A 15,952-nucleotide genomic window follows, 5' to 3' on the forward strand; every position below is an offset into this window, starting at 1 on the left:
ACATGTTCTGGTCTATTTCAATTTCTGATGAAATGTTGAAGTTTCATTTCACACTAGAAGTCAGGGTTTCCTTTGATTGTGTGCCGCAGTCATGTCCTCACAGCGAAAGAAGCTGTCCGCATATCAGAGTAAGTCTTCTCTCTCTCTCATCAATGTAAGTTTAAGTGTTTAAAAAATGTACACTTATTTCTTGTTGTCTTGTTTAAGTAGCTGCTTGGCTTTGGCTATAGTTTGGCCACGTGGCTGCTTGGACTGATTCAGTCACGACTATGGGCACATAAATATGAACAGTGTGATTTGAACAGGTCCCACAACAGCACGGCTACTTCACAGATAACAGGCATCTTGGTATCCATTCATGCTGCTACAGTTCTTTTGGATTAGTTTATTTTCAAGCAGAATTGTGCTTCAGAACATATACCCTGCAAATTATGCAGGTCATCTTTGGACACAGAATATTGAGTCTCCTACAAGACTAACTGTTCTCAGGTTCTCATGTTCTCATGCATTGCAGTGCTGCATGCGATGCCACTTGTTGGAATAGCGTGACAAATAGCCTTTTTTTTCATTGAAGATGAGTTCTGATTCAAAGATGTGGGCAGTACATTTATGTCTGCGTCTTTTCTTTGCTTACAGGAATGGCTGAAATGAGCTTATGCAGCAGTTACAATGGGCTGCACTACTGGCTGATACCTGCAGTAAGTCTGTGATTTTTTTAAGCATGGTGGGTGTATAAAACAGCATGCCATTCAAAATAACCTTGTTTGGAATGGCTTTTATGTCGCTCTAGTACGCCCTGTGTATACACTATCTGAGTAACATCTCTGGGTTCATTCTGTGCAAACACCTTGTTGGGGAAGGGAAGTAGCCTATCCTATCTTGATTATATAGCCAGCTAGTTACGTAGCCAAATAATGTGCTTGCTCACAATATAGTTGGTCAGCTAAAGTGAAAAAATGAATTGGAATTAATGGGGAGACATACAGACTATGGATGGCACAGAGGGTAATGGGAGGCGAAAACGCTGAGGACGGATATCAGCGAAACACCGATGACAAAAGGGCACAGACGTGACTCAAACGAAAATGGTCACAAAATAAAACGATGAAAGAAAGTGCCAAACCCCAGTGTGTCTCCCAAAACAGTCCCACACATTTTCCAAAGACCTGAAGGCAGAATCTTCCTGAAATCATTGATGGAACAGCAAGTGTCGGCGTGAAAAAGTGATAGAAACAGAATAGACAGCATTCCACATGATTAAAAACGAGCAGGCTACTTCAGTTAAGTGGACTATGCAAGTTTGCTAAAAATAACAGGCAATTCTGGTGAGCGATGGAAATGACAATAAAAATACCAGGGGACAAATAAATAAAAAGTAATTACAAGGAATAAAAAAGTGTTAAAATATGAGAAGATGAGAGGCATTGTGTGATTTCTGCTCATATGGCTTCCAGAGATATAAGTGGAATATTTTCCAAGTTCAGTGTCTGAACTGAAGTAATGCCTTTGATGGTAGGTGGCGTTTTCTTTCTTCTCTGCCTTCTCGAGAATGAGAAAGAATACCCTTGGCCGCAGAGCTCCTCACAATCAAACATTCAGCCTTCCACTGTGAGTCAACTTGTCCACTTCATTTTACCAATTTGTCTTTATGTCTGTGCACCATGTTTTGGCATATTTATTTGTTCTGTTGCTTTTGTTCTCATAAAGTGCTTTTAGTGTGAGAAAAAAATCTTCATTAATAATAATATTGTTATTGTATATTGTGTCATGTGTTGCACTGCTGTTATACCCTTGAGCAAGATAACCTTGGAATTCAGGGAATTCTAGTAAAATATCAACCGTGCATGCCAGTTACTTATTAATTGCAACTAAATTGCTTCAGTGAAATGTCCATATGCCTGAGTAGGTTGTGTGCCCCTTGTTTGTTTACATATATTTTAAAATATATTGACGTGTAGGCCTCTCCAGCTCCTCTGCACCCACGGCGATCGATGGAGCTTTGCCGTGGCCTTCGGGGCCCTCTTTAGCGTGTTCTTGGAGAGGATGATTGGCCCCGAGGTGGTCCCCTGCCTTTATTACAAGCATTCCCTGTGGATCGTCGGTATGACCAACATCTGTCTACACAATACTTTGTCACCGAAATGCTGATGAAGTAATGTATGTTGTCAGGACCAATTTCTTACACCAATGATGAGTTAATGCAAATGCTAATTCGTAATTGCAGTATCACAGAAATCACAATAACATTTAGTTCTGTGCCAGTTCTGCGTATTTCTGCTAAACTGTGATTGTGTATTTGTGTCTCAGGTTTCATACAAGTTCTCTCTGCCCTAGAAGTGTCACTGGTGCACTACCCCATCTTCATCTGCCTCACTCATGAGAACGTAACCCTTGGAAACCTGCTTGGCTTTGTCTACACCCTGGCCTGGTGAACACTACACCTACCCTCATGCAATCAGAATATATACTGTGTGAAAATATACTCAAGTTAAAAGAGCATCAGTATATTGCAGTAATTGATTGGCAAATATGCTAATTATTGCCATTTCCGGATATAATAATATACTGTCTTCCTGTAATATACTGTACTAGTGTAAAATACATATTTATATTATCTCATTATTTACAATATATTGCAGTAGATTCTGTTTCTGTAAGGGTATACACAGTTACTATTGGCCCCTCCAGTTATCATCACATACACAGTGAAGCTCATGAAAGTGCTAACAGCTAACAGCTAACAGCCTGCATTCATTCACAGGTTTGTCTACCAGGACTGCTGCTTCTGGCCCTGAGCAGACAATGTTTCCCTCAAGGAAATATCAAGGTCTTTAGAGCTGGTCTTAGCAGAGCATGTCAAATTCCTATGAACCCCCTCTCCACAAAACAAAAAAACAAAAGAAATGACAATTACAGAAGTACAATTAGGTACAATTAGGTACAATTAGTACCGTAAGGTGCTTGGGCCATAATTACTGACATTTGATACAACTGCCTAACTTTCAAGATCACTATCGTGCCTAAATATTTAGTAAGGACCCCGCCAGACTACAGTCAGCAGACAAGTTATGGATGCACGTCTCCTGTAAGAAAATGCCGTGTGTGCACTGAGCTCTTTTTCTCTCTCCTGGCCGCCCTCAGACATTTTGGAGTTCAGAAGCAGGTGGTACCACGTCCTCCCGTCTCTGCTGTGCACTGCCTTACTTGTCCTGCGCTTCCTCCTCGTCTTCTTCAAACCATCGCTCCTCGGGCGCAGCACACAGCCCCAGGACGAGGTACCCTGCCCCACCCTGCCCCGCCCCATTGTTTTTTTTTCTTGGTGTATTGGTTTTATCTTGGTCAGAGAATAACGGTCGTGTCTCTTTCCACATTGCAGGGTGTGCCCATGGCTCTTGCACACAATATTGCCTATATGAAACGCCTGCTGCAAACCAGAACTCCAGAACCTCTGTAAGTTCTCGACATGTGGCAATGAGATGGACTGTGTGTATGTGTATGTGTGTATGTGTGTATGTGTGTGTGTGTGTGTGTGTGTTGTGTGTGTGTGTGCGCATGCACGTATGTGCGTGCAAAATTATGTTTGTTGTTCATCACTTCAGGATTCATCACTGCTGATGAATTGATCTCCATTCCTTCCTTTCACTAGGCTTGTAACAAAGAGCTTTAAACACATACACCAGGCTGCTGAATAATGCATTACAGAGAGACAATAACTTCATTTTTGGGCTTTTCCTTCTCCTCATTTGAACTGTGCCTCTTGGTCGCCCCCTACCCGCAGTGGGCAGAAGAACTGGTTTCAGCGACGTCTCTACACCTGGGACGCTTGTTTCCGCTTCCCAGCCAGAATGCTCATTATGGTGGCGATGGCCCTGATCGGGGTCTACAGGGTGAGTGAGATTGTGGACATGAACATGTACACTCCACATACTTCAGCTGCATACTTGTATGCCTCTGAGTGGGCCCTATACATACCTATATGGCAAAATATCAAGTTGTTATCAAATCTTATGCGGGCCACTGACTACTGTGGCTGGCAGCGATACTATGGCATCACCCAGAGAAGTGAGGATTCACCTGGCTGGGATGACTGTGCTTCCTTGCTCACCAGCGCCCCCTGGCTGGTCAGTCAGGGGACAGCAGCATCATGACAACACATTTCGTGTTGGTCTGTGCTCCTGAATTGCAGATAGGGGCTTTTTCCTGATTGATTTTTCTCATTTGAATGAGTCATCTCATCTGAAATGCATGGAATCTTATCTTATCTTTTCTTGCAGATTGCATTTATAATAAGCATTCTCTCTGCGATAGCTCCTCTTCCTGTTCCTTTTCCTGATCCAGGTGAGTGTTTCTAGAAAACCAACTTGGTCAACGCAGCCAGTGTGATCATGGTTTTGCTTTCTTTTCCACCATTTTGTCAGAACATTTGGGCAGAAGGCACTTCTGCTGTCTGTGTGGATCAGTTGTCTGTCTGTTGTCAGAGGCATAATCTGGCTTTCAATGGAATTTGCAGTGATCAATCATTCACTTATAGGGCAGCCTGTAGCATAGTGGTTAAGGTATATGCCTGGGATACGCAGGGTCGGAGGTTCCATCCCCGGTGTAACCACAATAAGATCCGCACAGCCATTGGGCACTTGAGCAAGGCCCTTAACCCTGTATAGCTCCTGGGGAGGATTATCCCCTGCTTAGTCTAAACAACGGTATGTCACTCTGGATAAGAGTGTCTGCCAAATGCCAATAATGTAATGTAATTCATGTTCAGTGAATCCCTGTTTTTTTTAGAGGTCCTTCAATGGGTAGATGGGATATTCCTCACTTTCGCTATCTTGGCAACCATCAATCACATCTGTCAAATTATGGTGCAGTACAGGTAAGCTGTACACGTGGACACACATATACTGTACGGAAACAGTCTTACACTGTCACGTTCACACACGACACACACACACTCCCATGTATTGACACCCACTCGTTTTCACACAAGCTCACTCTCACGCCCACAAGCACACGCACTCATTCACAATTATCATTCGCTCTCAGACAAATATTAAACTTCTCCTTCTCACCACTGTGCTCGTGTGCATATGACTTCACACACATGTATACACAAGCTCTCACAGTTGCTCTGCACTCCTACCAGAGTCCAGATGAGGAGAATGTACAAAGGAGACTGGAAAGACCTGACTCGAAAACTCCCAGCCACAGATGTTTCTGTGGTGAGAGAACACACAACACATACTGTTCCCGTGTATATATTTGTGTACCGATAATAATAAATGTACAGCTTTTCTTTCTTTTTCTATCGTCTCCAGACAAGGAGCATGACCTACATTGGTTTGCAAGTGACCTTCCTCTGTTTGGGTGGGTAGAGCCCAAAGGTTTCAACACCAATTACAATTCACACAAGCCACACTCAAAAACAACCCCCCTAATTCCAGTGTGGGATATCATTGCTGTTGTTGTTCCATAGTTGTTCTTCTTTTTTTTCTTTCCACAGGCATGGTGACCATGTACACATTTTTCTGTGTTATTGGTAGCTTAACCTTTGGTATTGGTTTTGCCGTCGCTCATGTCGGTTTTCCCATTACAATGCAGCAAGCCTTGGAAGTGATTTGCATTCACTCGTAAGTTTACTTCCCTTCTTTTAATTTGCTCAAATCATATATAAAACCCATGACCATTGCATTCAGCCATCCATTCCGTTTGCTTTCCGTCCAAGTAGGTGGTGTTGTGTTATTTCCAAGTATATCTTCTACAGTGTGGTGTGCAGCTGTCAGAGGATTAAATAAGAGATGTACTGCTAATAAAATAACAATATAAAATGTGTCCGCAAAACTTGCAAGAGACTTGCTTTTTGTTGCTTTTAATGGTTTTTGTGGCCTTCCTGTTGCTGTAGAATTCTCCTTGTAGTGAAGGGAGCTTGCAGTAATACAGGGGTGCCAAACTAAATTGCTGGAAGATTGCAATTTGTGCAGGTGTTAGTGGTTTCCTTTCCATGAGCGGTCAGTTTAGGCCTTGGAGCTAAGGAAGGAATGAAAAACCAGCAGACACTGTTATCCTCTTGCCCTGAAACTGACAGCCGTGCTTTAATATCTCGCACATTAATGGTGCACACTGTAGAGGCCGGTCATAGTAATGGGATGTCCATGGTCAGGATCCATTCCAAGTAGCCATGCTGTGCTAATGTTTTCGCATAGCTATGCAGCAGCATACTTTAGACCAGGGGTCGGCAACCCTGGTCCTGGAGAGCCGCAGGGTGTGCTGGCTTTCGTCTCCACCTTAAAATAAGCAACCGATTCAGACCCAAGAAACCAGGTGAGGTGAGTTAACTGTGATCAATTAATGGCAAGTAACAATGAAAGCCAGCACACCCTGTGGCTCTCAAGGACCTGGGTTGCTGACCCTTGCTTTAGACTGACAAAGTAGTTCTTGTGCGTCCAGAGTTTAATCATAGCAAGCATGCATTTCCATTTTATAGCTTACCAAGCTAATATCAGAGATGTTCACTGCCAGCCGATTTGAAGCTAAACTTGAAGAAAAACACATTTTTATTATTTTGGGAAAGAAATTGCAAAATGTACCCAGATAGTACAATGTTATATTTGGGTACTACTAATTACTACCTGTTACAAGCAAAACAAATTCAATTTCTATTGGTGGCTAGGGGTACAATCTTATGCGTTTGTACTGTACAGGCACTTTTTCATACCCGACAGCATACCAAAGGATATTACAGGAATATTGCAGTTACAGGATGATCTTCAGAAGAAAACAATTTACTCATTAAATCAGAAAAGCTGAAAAGCTTTCCTAAAGGACATTTACTCAAGTCTTTATCAATTTAGATAATTTTGTTAACAAATGTATTCTTTTTTTAAACACTGACTGTTTTAATGGATTAAGAGCCATTGTCTCAGTTGAAGAAGTTTAATGAATTGTTTTTGTTCTCAGCCTTATAACAGTTAACAGAAATGTATTTATTCTTGTACGATACATTGAATGTAATCTACAATAAAAATCTATGAGGGAGAAGTGAAAAAGACTTGAGCACAGACATATTAAAATGAACCATTCCCTCCAAGAAGTGAAGTGCTCGCTGACAATTGTAAGTTTTTAATTTCCCCAACCAAGTCTGATCCAAAACCTGCACATGTAGTGGTCCAATAAGAACACAGTTTTGGGTGAGATACCAGAGATACCAGTCACTGTACTGCCAATAATTGACATCTGAAAACAAGCACAGATCCTGTACAGAGTGAGTGAGTGACCTGAATTTGCCACTTTCTGCCCCTGTTTGCATAGCTTGTCAGGGGAAAGATCTAGGATTCTCTTTTTTTAGTCATACATACACTATGGTGTCAGTCACTGGTAACATGTGGTATCTCCAAACTGGGATGAAATGTACCTGTCTCTGATCTCTAGTTTAATGTGATGTCAGATGTCTTTCATTCTTCTTTTTGAGGGAGAGTTTATTTTTTTAATTACTCCCAATGTTGTTCATGTCTTCAGAGTGGTGCTTCTCTTGATCTGTTGTTCATGTCTTCGGAGTGGTGCTTCTCCTGATCTGTTGCTCCTGATCTGTTGTTCATGTCTTCAGAGTGGTGCTTCTCCTAATCTGTTGTTAATGTCTTCAGAGTGGTGCTTCTCCTGAGCCTCATCATGGTCTTCCTCTTGAGGAGGCTTGCAGTGCGTCATTTCTTCCTCCAGGACAAACCGGCCGCTGAGAGACCCCTCGCCTTAAATAACATGTACATGTCTCCAAGCCCGTGTCAATCTGGTGCCGCACACACTCACAATTTTATCAGGCAGAGGCAGACAAGAAACGTCTACATTTTCTCTCTCATTTGTTTCCCCTTTACTTCTGTCTTCTGCCTTTTTCTCTACCCCTTTCTTGTCCATGCTCTTCTTTTCTGTTCTGCAGCCGGGCCCTGGAGAACGCTTCTTACTTCACCATGTTCTTCTTCATGATTAAGGCTGTGTATGAGTTTATCGCCCAGTTGCTGATCAAAATCATCCTGGGCTGTCTGAACTTGGCTCGGATTGACTGGTCCACCAACCCATCCAAACCGATGGGCTCGCTGGACACTGGTAAGGTAGCCCTCCTTCTCTGTCACAATAAGAACAGAACTGGCAAAAAAAAAATCCCCAGTCATGAATGAGCCACTTTACTATTTGCTGCAATGTAACGATATTTTAAGGAAACCCAAGTAAGTGACCAAAATGGTAAGTTCCAGTGTGAAATATTTTGAGGGGCACTTGAGGCACCCTTGAGATGTCACCCTGTAGTTCAGTTCCCCCAGCTGTGTTTGTGCGAGTACATCCTTTCAGTATTGTGTAATTACAGGCTATTATGCCTTGCCAAAATTGTCATTAAAGGTACACTAGGAAACATTTTTATGTGAAAATATTGTCACACAATCCCTTCCTATTGTTGACTCACCCCCGCCTGTGTTTATAGTCCTTAGCTTCGGTTTCAAAGTGTACATTTGTCGGGCCGTCACTCTGTATCAAAACATTGTACAGCTGTACAGCAATTCAAGCTCATTGGTTGAAAATTCGTTCTAACTGCCACATGCAATCGGCGTTTATATATATCTTATTATCCAAGCGAAGACTACATATCTAGTTATAAAACGATACCAGTTTGCTTTTGGTAGCAACAAGCAAATTAGCTATAGTTAGCTAGACAAATTTACAAGTATCCACTTATGATAAAATATAGCTAAGCTAGGCAATACGATCATATTAGCGATGCATAGTGCGTTGTGCCTCAGGTGGATATTTGTAAATTCGGGAAGCTAACTAGTAATTGCTAATTTGCTTGTTATTACTGATAGTGAACTGGTATTGTTTTCTAACTAGATAAGCAAAAGTATACAGTTTTAGTGATCGCTTGTGTGGAATGCAATTTGGGCATCTCTTTACGGGTTCAATCATCCGTGTTTCGCAAAACCTTTATTTCTCTCAAACTGTAAGTTACAGTTGCAGTTACAGTTTGTGGTAGACTCATATCTTAGTTATATAGCCAGTTAGTTACATAGGCAAATAACTTGCTTGCTCATAATATAGTTGGTTAGCGAAAACTTTAAAAAAGACAAAATATAAATAGTGTTGTGTAGCACACCAAAGTCAAGATTTCATAAAGTCACCTGCTCGGCGAACATTCAGAACACTACGAATACACGGCAGGCTTCGTTGCGTTTGTCACTGTCAGCTTTCCAAACATTGCAAGAGAACACTCAACTGTAATAACGATTTATATACGCGTCATATTCAAAGACTGTGGGAACAGTGTTGTGGTTTGAGGTTGTTTGTTGCTGCAATTTCTCTCGTGACGGTTCGGAGTCCGAAATGACCTTTTGTACCTTTAAAGCAGTCCACAGTCTGCAGATGAGTTATTTAGGCGTTCTAAGCATTAACTTAAGTGCATTGACATAAGTTAAGTAAGAGTGCTGAAAGACAATACTAGACACTGGCTTCAAAAATTTGAGTTAGAGATGCTGTATTAAATATGTACTATGCCTGTCTGCCTTTGTGTGCAGGCATGCCCCCTATGAGTGGTCTACTGTCATTACAGGGTATTTGACCTGGGTATCGATGCTGTTGGTGGATTCCGCTCACACCAACCCAACCGCTCTGACCTTCTGTCACCTCCTGCTGCAGTCCAGCCGGGCTGACCCTGACGTCAGCACCACACTGCACACAACTGCCAGAGCAGGTGGGCCAGCTCATCCAATACACCACAAAGGCTGTTTCTCAAACAGCGATGTAAACCATCCTTAAATCTGTAAAGAATCAACCCTCAGGAAATTATCAAAGTCGGTCAAACCTCAGGTATACAGGAAGTGCTTGTCGACTGCAGACCCAATAAAAGAGTTTGACAGGAACTGAATCTCATCAAATCGTTTTAGCACAGGTGGTTCTGAGATACGTTACAAACATGTCGGTTTTGTTTTTGAGGTTCATGGTTGGTTGCTCCCCTCCGAGGAATCGCCACCTTAACGTGGTGGAGGGGTTTGTGTGTCCCGGTAATCCTGGGAGCTAGGTTGTCGGGGGCACTGTTAGCCCCCAGTAGGGTCTCCCAAGGCAAATTGGTCCCGGGGGAGGGGCCGGACTAAGAGCGATTCAAAGACTCCCATGATACGGCCACACAAAGACCCAGTTACCTCGCCCGGAAAAGGGAAACCGGGGCCCCCTGCTGGAGCCAGACCCGGGAGGGGAGCTCGTCAGCGAGCGTCTGGTGGCCGGGCCTTATCCCATGGGGCCCAGCCGGGCACAGCCCGAACTGGTCACGTGGGGTCGCCGCCCTGTGGGCTCACCACCTGCAGGGGTCGGCATCGGAGTCGGGTGCTTTGCCCAACGGGCAGTAGGCAAAGGCGGGGATCCGGGCGTGCTGATCCTCGGCGTCGCAGACTGGTTCTGGGGACGTGGAACGTCACCTCTCTGGTGGGGAAGGAACCGGAGCTAGAGCGGGTGGCGGAGCGGTACCAACTAGATATAGTTGAGCTCACCTCCACGCACAGTACTGGTTCCGGAACCAAACTCCTGGAGAGGGGCTGGACTCTGTTCTTTTCTGGAGTTGCTCAAGGTGAGAGGCGCCGGGCGGGTGTGGGGATACTCACAAGCCACCGGCTGAGCGCCACTGTGTTGGAGTTCCACCCGGGGAACGAGAGGGTCGCCTCTCTGCAACTACGTGTCGCTGGGGGGAAGGCTCTGACTGTCATTTGTGCTTGTGCACCAAATGGCAGTTCAGAGTATCCGGCCTTCTTGGAGTCACTGGGCGGCATCCTGGAAAGGGTGCCACCCGGAGACTCCATAGTTCTGCTGGGCGACTTCAACGCTCACGTGGGCAATGACGGAGAAACCTGGAGGGGGGTGATTGGGAGGAACGGCCTGCCTGATCTGAACCCAAGCGGTGTTTTGTTATTGGACTTCTGTGCTGGTCATGGATTGTCGATAACAAACACCATGTTCGAGCATAGGGTAGCTCATAAGTGTACTTGGTACCAGAGCACCTTAGGCCAAAGATCGATGATCGACTTTGTGGTCGTATCATCAGACCTGCGGCCGTATGTCTTGGACACTCGGGTGAAGAGAGGAGCAGAGCTGTCAACTGATCACCACCTGGTGGTGAGTTGGATCAAGTGGCCGGGGAGGCTGCCTGACAGACCCGGTAAACCCAAACGTGTAGTTAGGGTGAACTGGGAACGTCTGGCGGAGGCCCCTGTTCGCGAGGTCTTCAACTCCCACCTCCGGAAGAACTTCTCACGCATCCCGGGGGAAGCTGGGGACATGGAGTCCGAGTGGGCCATGTTCAAAGCCTCCATTGCAGAGGCGGCAAGCAGGAGCTGTGGCCAGAAGGTCATCGGTGCCTGTCGGGACGGCAACCCAAGAACCCGCTGGTGGACACCAGCGGTGAGGGAGGCCGTCAAGCTGAAGAAGGAGGCCTTTCGGGCTTGGCTGGCCCGGGGGTCCCCTGAAGCAGCAGACAGGTACCGGGTGGCCAGAAGGGCTGCAGCTTCAGCAGTCGCTGAAGCAAAAACCTGCGTATGGGAGGAGTTCGGGGAGGCTATGGAGAAGGACTTTCGGTTGGCCTCGAGGAAGTTCTGGCAAACCATCCGATGACTCAGAAAGGGAAAGCAGGGCTTGTCTCAGGCTGTTTTCAGCAGGGGAGGAGAACTGCTGACCCGGACTGGGGATATTGTCGGGCGGTGGAAAGAGCACTTCGAGGAGCTCCTGAACCCGAACAACACGTCCTCTGTGGAAGAGGCAGAGCCTGAAGACTCGGGGGAATCTGCACCTATATCCCTGGCGGAAGTTGCTGAGGTAGTCAAAAAACTCCTCAGTGGCAAGTCGCCGGGTGTAGATGAGATTCGCCCTGAGATGCTGAAGGCTCTGGACATTGTTGGGCTGTCTTGGCTGACACGCCTCTTCAGTGTGGAGATCGGGAACAGTACCTGTAGAGTGGCAGACCGGGGTGGTGGTCCCCATTTTCAAGAAGGGGGACCGGAGGGTGTGCTCCAATTACCGGGGTATCACACTCCTCAGCCTCCCTGGGAAAGCTTACTCTAGGGTACTGGAAAGGAGGCTCCGACCGACGGTCGAACCTCGGATTCAGGAGGAGCAATGTGGCTTCCGTCCTGGCCGTGGAACAGTGGACCAGCTCTTTACCTTGGCAGGGTTGCTGGCGGGGTCATGGGAGTTTGCCCATCCAGTCCACATGTGCTTTGTGGACTTGGAGAAGGCTTTCGACCGTGTCCCCCGGGGAACCCTGTGGGGTGTACTGCGGGAGTATGGGGTACCGGGGCCGTTGTTACGAGCCATCAGGTCCCTGTATAACCAAAGTGAGAGCTGTGTCCGCATTCTCGGCACAAAGTCAAGCACGTTTCCGGTGGGTGTTGGACTCCGCCAAGGTTGCCCCTTGTCACCGGTCCTGTTTGTGGTATTCATGGACAGGATCTCAAGGCGCAGCCGAGGTGAGGAGAGTGTCCGGTTTGGTGACCTCAGAATCGCATCTCTGCTTTTTGCGGATGATGTGGTTCTGCTGGCTTCATCGGACCGTGACCTTCAGCACGCACTGGAGCGGGTTGCAGCCGAGTGTGAAGCGGCCGGGATGAGAGTCAGCACCTCCAAGTCCGAGGCCATGGTTCTCTGCCGGAAAACGGTGGATTGCTCCCTCCGGGTTGGGAACGAGTCTTTGCCCCAAGTGAAGGAGTTCAAGTATCTCGGGGTCTTGTTCACGAGTGAGGGTAGAAGGGAGCGTGAGATCGAAAGGCGGATCGGTGCAGCGTCAGCAGTAATGCGGGCGTTGCACCGGACCGTTGTGGTGAAGAAAGAGCTGAGCCGGAAGGCGAAGCTCTCGATTTACTGGTCGATCTACGTCCCAACCCTCACCTATGGTCACAAGCTTTGGGTAGTGACCGAAAGAACGAGATCGCGTATACAGCGGCCGAAATGAGCTTCCTCCATAGGGTGGCCGGGCTGAGCCTTAGAGATAGGGTGAGGAGCTCGGACATCCGGAGGGAGCTCGGAGTAGAGCCGCTGCTCCTTCGCGTCGAAAGGAGCCAATTGAGGTGTGTCGTGAGCCACGGACCCCTTGCCGAGCTCAGACCTCACGTTCCCACGAGCAGTACCTCACAAGTACTCCGAACGTCCTGGAGCCCTGGTAAGTTCTACTGAACTTCCAGCCCAGTCTCGAAGTGAAGGGTGTGATGCAAATCTGGTAATCGATGTCCTGTATTCAATGTATTCCTCTAAAGACTCTTTATCACATATGATTATAGTAAGATATACTTTATTATAATCAATCAAAAGAATAGAGTTATACAGATTACAGTGTACATTTTTTGCAGTTTGCTAATCACATGCAAGTTACATATACCCCTCTTAGCTCTTTCTAAATTACCTTTCCACCACGATGTTTAAAAATCAAGGTACACCCTTCCTATATCCATCCTCTTTGGCCTTAGCCTTATCCTATAGCTCCCCCTTCTTGACGTTTAAAAAGAAACTATTCCTAGAATATTATATTTATCTAAATATGATAACTTCTCTACATTTTTCTACTTTATATAGTACCCTAATGAGAAATAAAAGATATATAAAAGTAAACTTATAATATGTTACTTTTCCTACTTCTACAAGTAATATAGATTATAATTACCACTCCAGCTTGGTTATAGTTGTTCTGCGTGGCTCTTTCTTCACCAGCTCGTAGATATCTTCTGAAGCCAAATTCTGGGATCCTGCTCTAAGGTCTAAAAGCTTATTCCTTATATATCTTTTTTGCATACAAAAGTGTACCTTTTTTGATAAGAAATGCCCCCATTATGTCAAGCGGGAAGACATTTATCTTTTATATAACCTGTTTTTTAATGATCATATTAATTATTTCTGTTTTTCCAATTGTCATTTTCTCATACCTCAAAAGAACTGTCCCCAATATTTTATTTCATGGGCCCCTCTGGTTTGGGAATTTCCACCATCTTAATATACGAGTGGAAAAACACTAGCCCTTATGTTGTTTTTAATGAACCTATTCATCACTGGTGTCTGTGTCAGTTTCATAATCTCTCCTTGACTTCCTCCAAACTTTGATCTCATGCAAGCCAGACGTTAAAGCCTCCAACATCTCAACACACTCTTCAGGTGCCCCTCTCCGCGGCGCCTTAAGGGATCTACAAAGGACATCCAGCCAATAGCTGAGTGTAAATCATCCGCCATTAATCAATAATTTTCTTTCGGTATTGACATCCCTTCCGTTTTCCTTATTTTTGTTTTTCTTTAGCCAGGCATTGTGCCCCTCCCCTGTAGGGTTGGGGTATTCTCAGTCAGAACTTTAACCTTGCTCCTTAAAACCCTAAATCTAAGTCCCCCGACTTCAGACTCCTCTACTGACAAGTATGGCTGCTCATTCTCTGAACCACATATTTTTCTTCTTACGGGCGTTCTTACTACCACCTCGATGGCGTGTGCGAGGGGTTAACAATGCATTCCTTTCTAACCCATCCCCCGTCAATCTCTCATCAGGGGGGCCTAGCGCCGGGTCCTCGACAGGTGGTTCGGGCATCTGATCAGGATGCCTCCCGGGCGCCTCCCTTTGGAGGTTTTCCGGGCTCGTCCAACTGGGCGGAGACCCCGAGGGAGACCCAGAGCCCGCTGGAGAGATTATATATCTCTCCTGGCCAGGGAACGCCTCGGGATCCCCCAGGAGGAGCTAGAATGCGTTGCTGGGGAGAGGTACGCCTGGAATACCCGGCTTTGCCTACTGCCCCCACGACCCGACTCCGGATAAGCGGGTGATGATGGATGGATGGATGGATGGTTGGTTGCTCTTCCCTTGGGTGTCACAAAAACATGCAAAGTATGTGGGTAAAAGCCAGTACAAGTCACACCACGCACATTTGTTTCCAATTCCATTAAACACATTTGATTTGCTCTGGTGCATTCCATGTAACTAGAACCTGTTGCCCATTGGCTGATTGAGACGATATTAATGCCTGTGCATTTCCGTGGCTCACTCTCCTTCCTCCAGTGGCTGGAGCCAGACGCAGGTGGTGGCTGGCCTACACCCTGCTCAGAAACCCAGGCCTGGTGGTCCTCCGCAGGCCAGAGATCGACCTGCCCGTCAAACCCACTGCCTCGCCTGCCACCATGATGCAGCTGGAGCCCTGAGTAACCTCCTGCACCCTACTCCTGCATGCCTTGGAAACGTTTAGATCTTCTAGCCCCTTCCAGACCATTTTGGTGTTTCTGCTTTGGGTGGCATATTCCCTTATCCCTGCATCATGTTAGCCCAACCTCATGCTTTCATGATAGTGATGAGTGCCTGGACTTTTTGTGTAGGAACAGGCAGCTCACAATATTCTTGTTCAGCGCCCCCCCCACTCCTGTCAGCAGCTTCGTGTGTGAGCACCCCATTTCAGCTGTTTTACAATTTCAAGGAGCTAGGCCTGGCTTGTGTATGTGTCTGTGTGTCTTTGTGTGTGTTTGTCCAGGGGGCTTGCAGTGTCTACCAGGATTTTGTAGTTTCCAATCAGCAGCCATTTTAGGACTGGTAAATGAGTAAATGAGTGCATGAGGCAATGGCAGTTTCAGTATAATTTCTGCCTGCAAGATATCGGTCTGACAGTCTCTCAAGTTGAATACCAAGACTTGGTATTCAATCTGCTGTTCCAAGCCAACTGCACTGCTGCTTTCATAAGAAATAAATACTTTGATCGACCAGTAGATATATTTAACAGTGACAGTAATGCCCTGCTCTGTCTCTGTCTTGTAACATGTGCATGGATGGTTCTGATTGAGGAAGTTTGTAGAGTTAAAACAAGCATACACATTGTCTCTGCTTCTGTTTTTTCCCTTCATTGTCATGCTTCTGCTTTTAACTGTATTATTTAATATTTTAATACAGTTTTTTTGGACAAAGGTTTATTGATTTTTTACATTGAATCTC

The 15,952-nt window shown here is 45.7% G+C and overlaps 2 protein-coding genes across 2 annotated transcripts; both read left to right on the forward strand.

Annotated features, from left to right (window-relative positions):
* Nucleotides 1-53: 53 nt before the first annotated feature.
* LOC133130090 (stimulated by retinoic acid gene 6 protein-like) lies at nucleotides 54-2,724 on the forward strand. The gene is made up of 5 exons (XM_061244334.1): nucleotides 54-128; nucleotides 637-698; nucleotides 1,517-1,608; nucleotides 1,959-2,101; nucleotides 2,308-2,724. Exons 1-5 carry the CDS (start codon nucleotides 92-94, stop codon nucleotides 2,430-2,432), a joined length of 459 nt encoding a protein of 152 aa, XP_061100318.1. The 5' UTR covers nucleotides 54-91; the 3' UTR covers nucleotides 2,433-2,724.
* A 61-nt stretch (nucleotides 2,725-2,785) lies between these two features.
* Nucleotides 2,786-15,833, forward strand: LOC133131032 (stimulated by retinoic acid gene 6 protein-like). Its single transcript, XM_061246120.1, has 13 exons — nucleotides 2,786-2,827; nucleotides 3,142-3,275; nucleotides 3,377-3,450; nucleotides 3,779-3,887; nucleotides 4,275-4,338; nucleotides 4,783-4,870; nucleotides 5,141-5,216; nucleotides 5,313-5,361; nucleotides 5,498-5,624; nucleotides 7,635-7,748; nucleotides 7,922-8,088; nucleotides 9,578-9,718; nucleotides 15,035-15,833. The coding sequence occupies exons 1-13, from the start codon at nucleotides 2,803-2,805 to the stop codon at nucleotides 15,172-15,174; spliced, it is 1,308 nt and encodes a 435-aa protein (XP_061102104.1). The 5' UTR covers nucleotides 2,786-2,802; the 3' UTR covers nucleotides 15,175-15,833.
* Nucleotides 15,834-15,952: the final 119 nt, after the last annotated feature.

The sequence above is a fragment of the Conger conger genome, chromosome 6, assembly GCF_963514075.1.
Source record: "Conger conger chromosome 6, fConCon1.1, whole genome shotgun sequence".
NCBI classification, from domain to species: domain Eukaryota; kingdom Metazoa; phylum Chordata; class Actinopteri; order Anguilliformes; family Congridae; genus Conger; species Conger conger.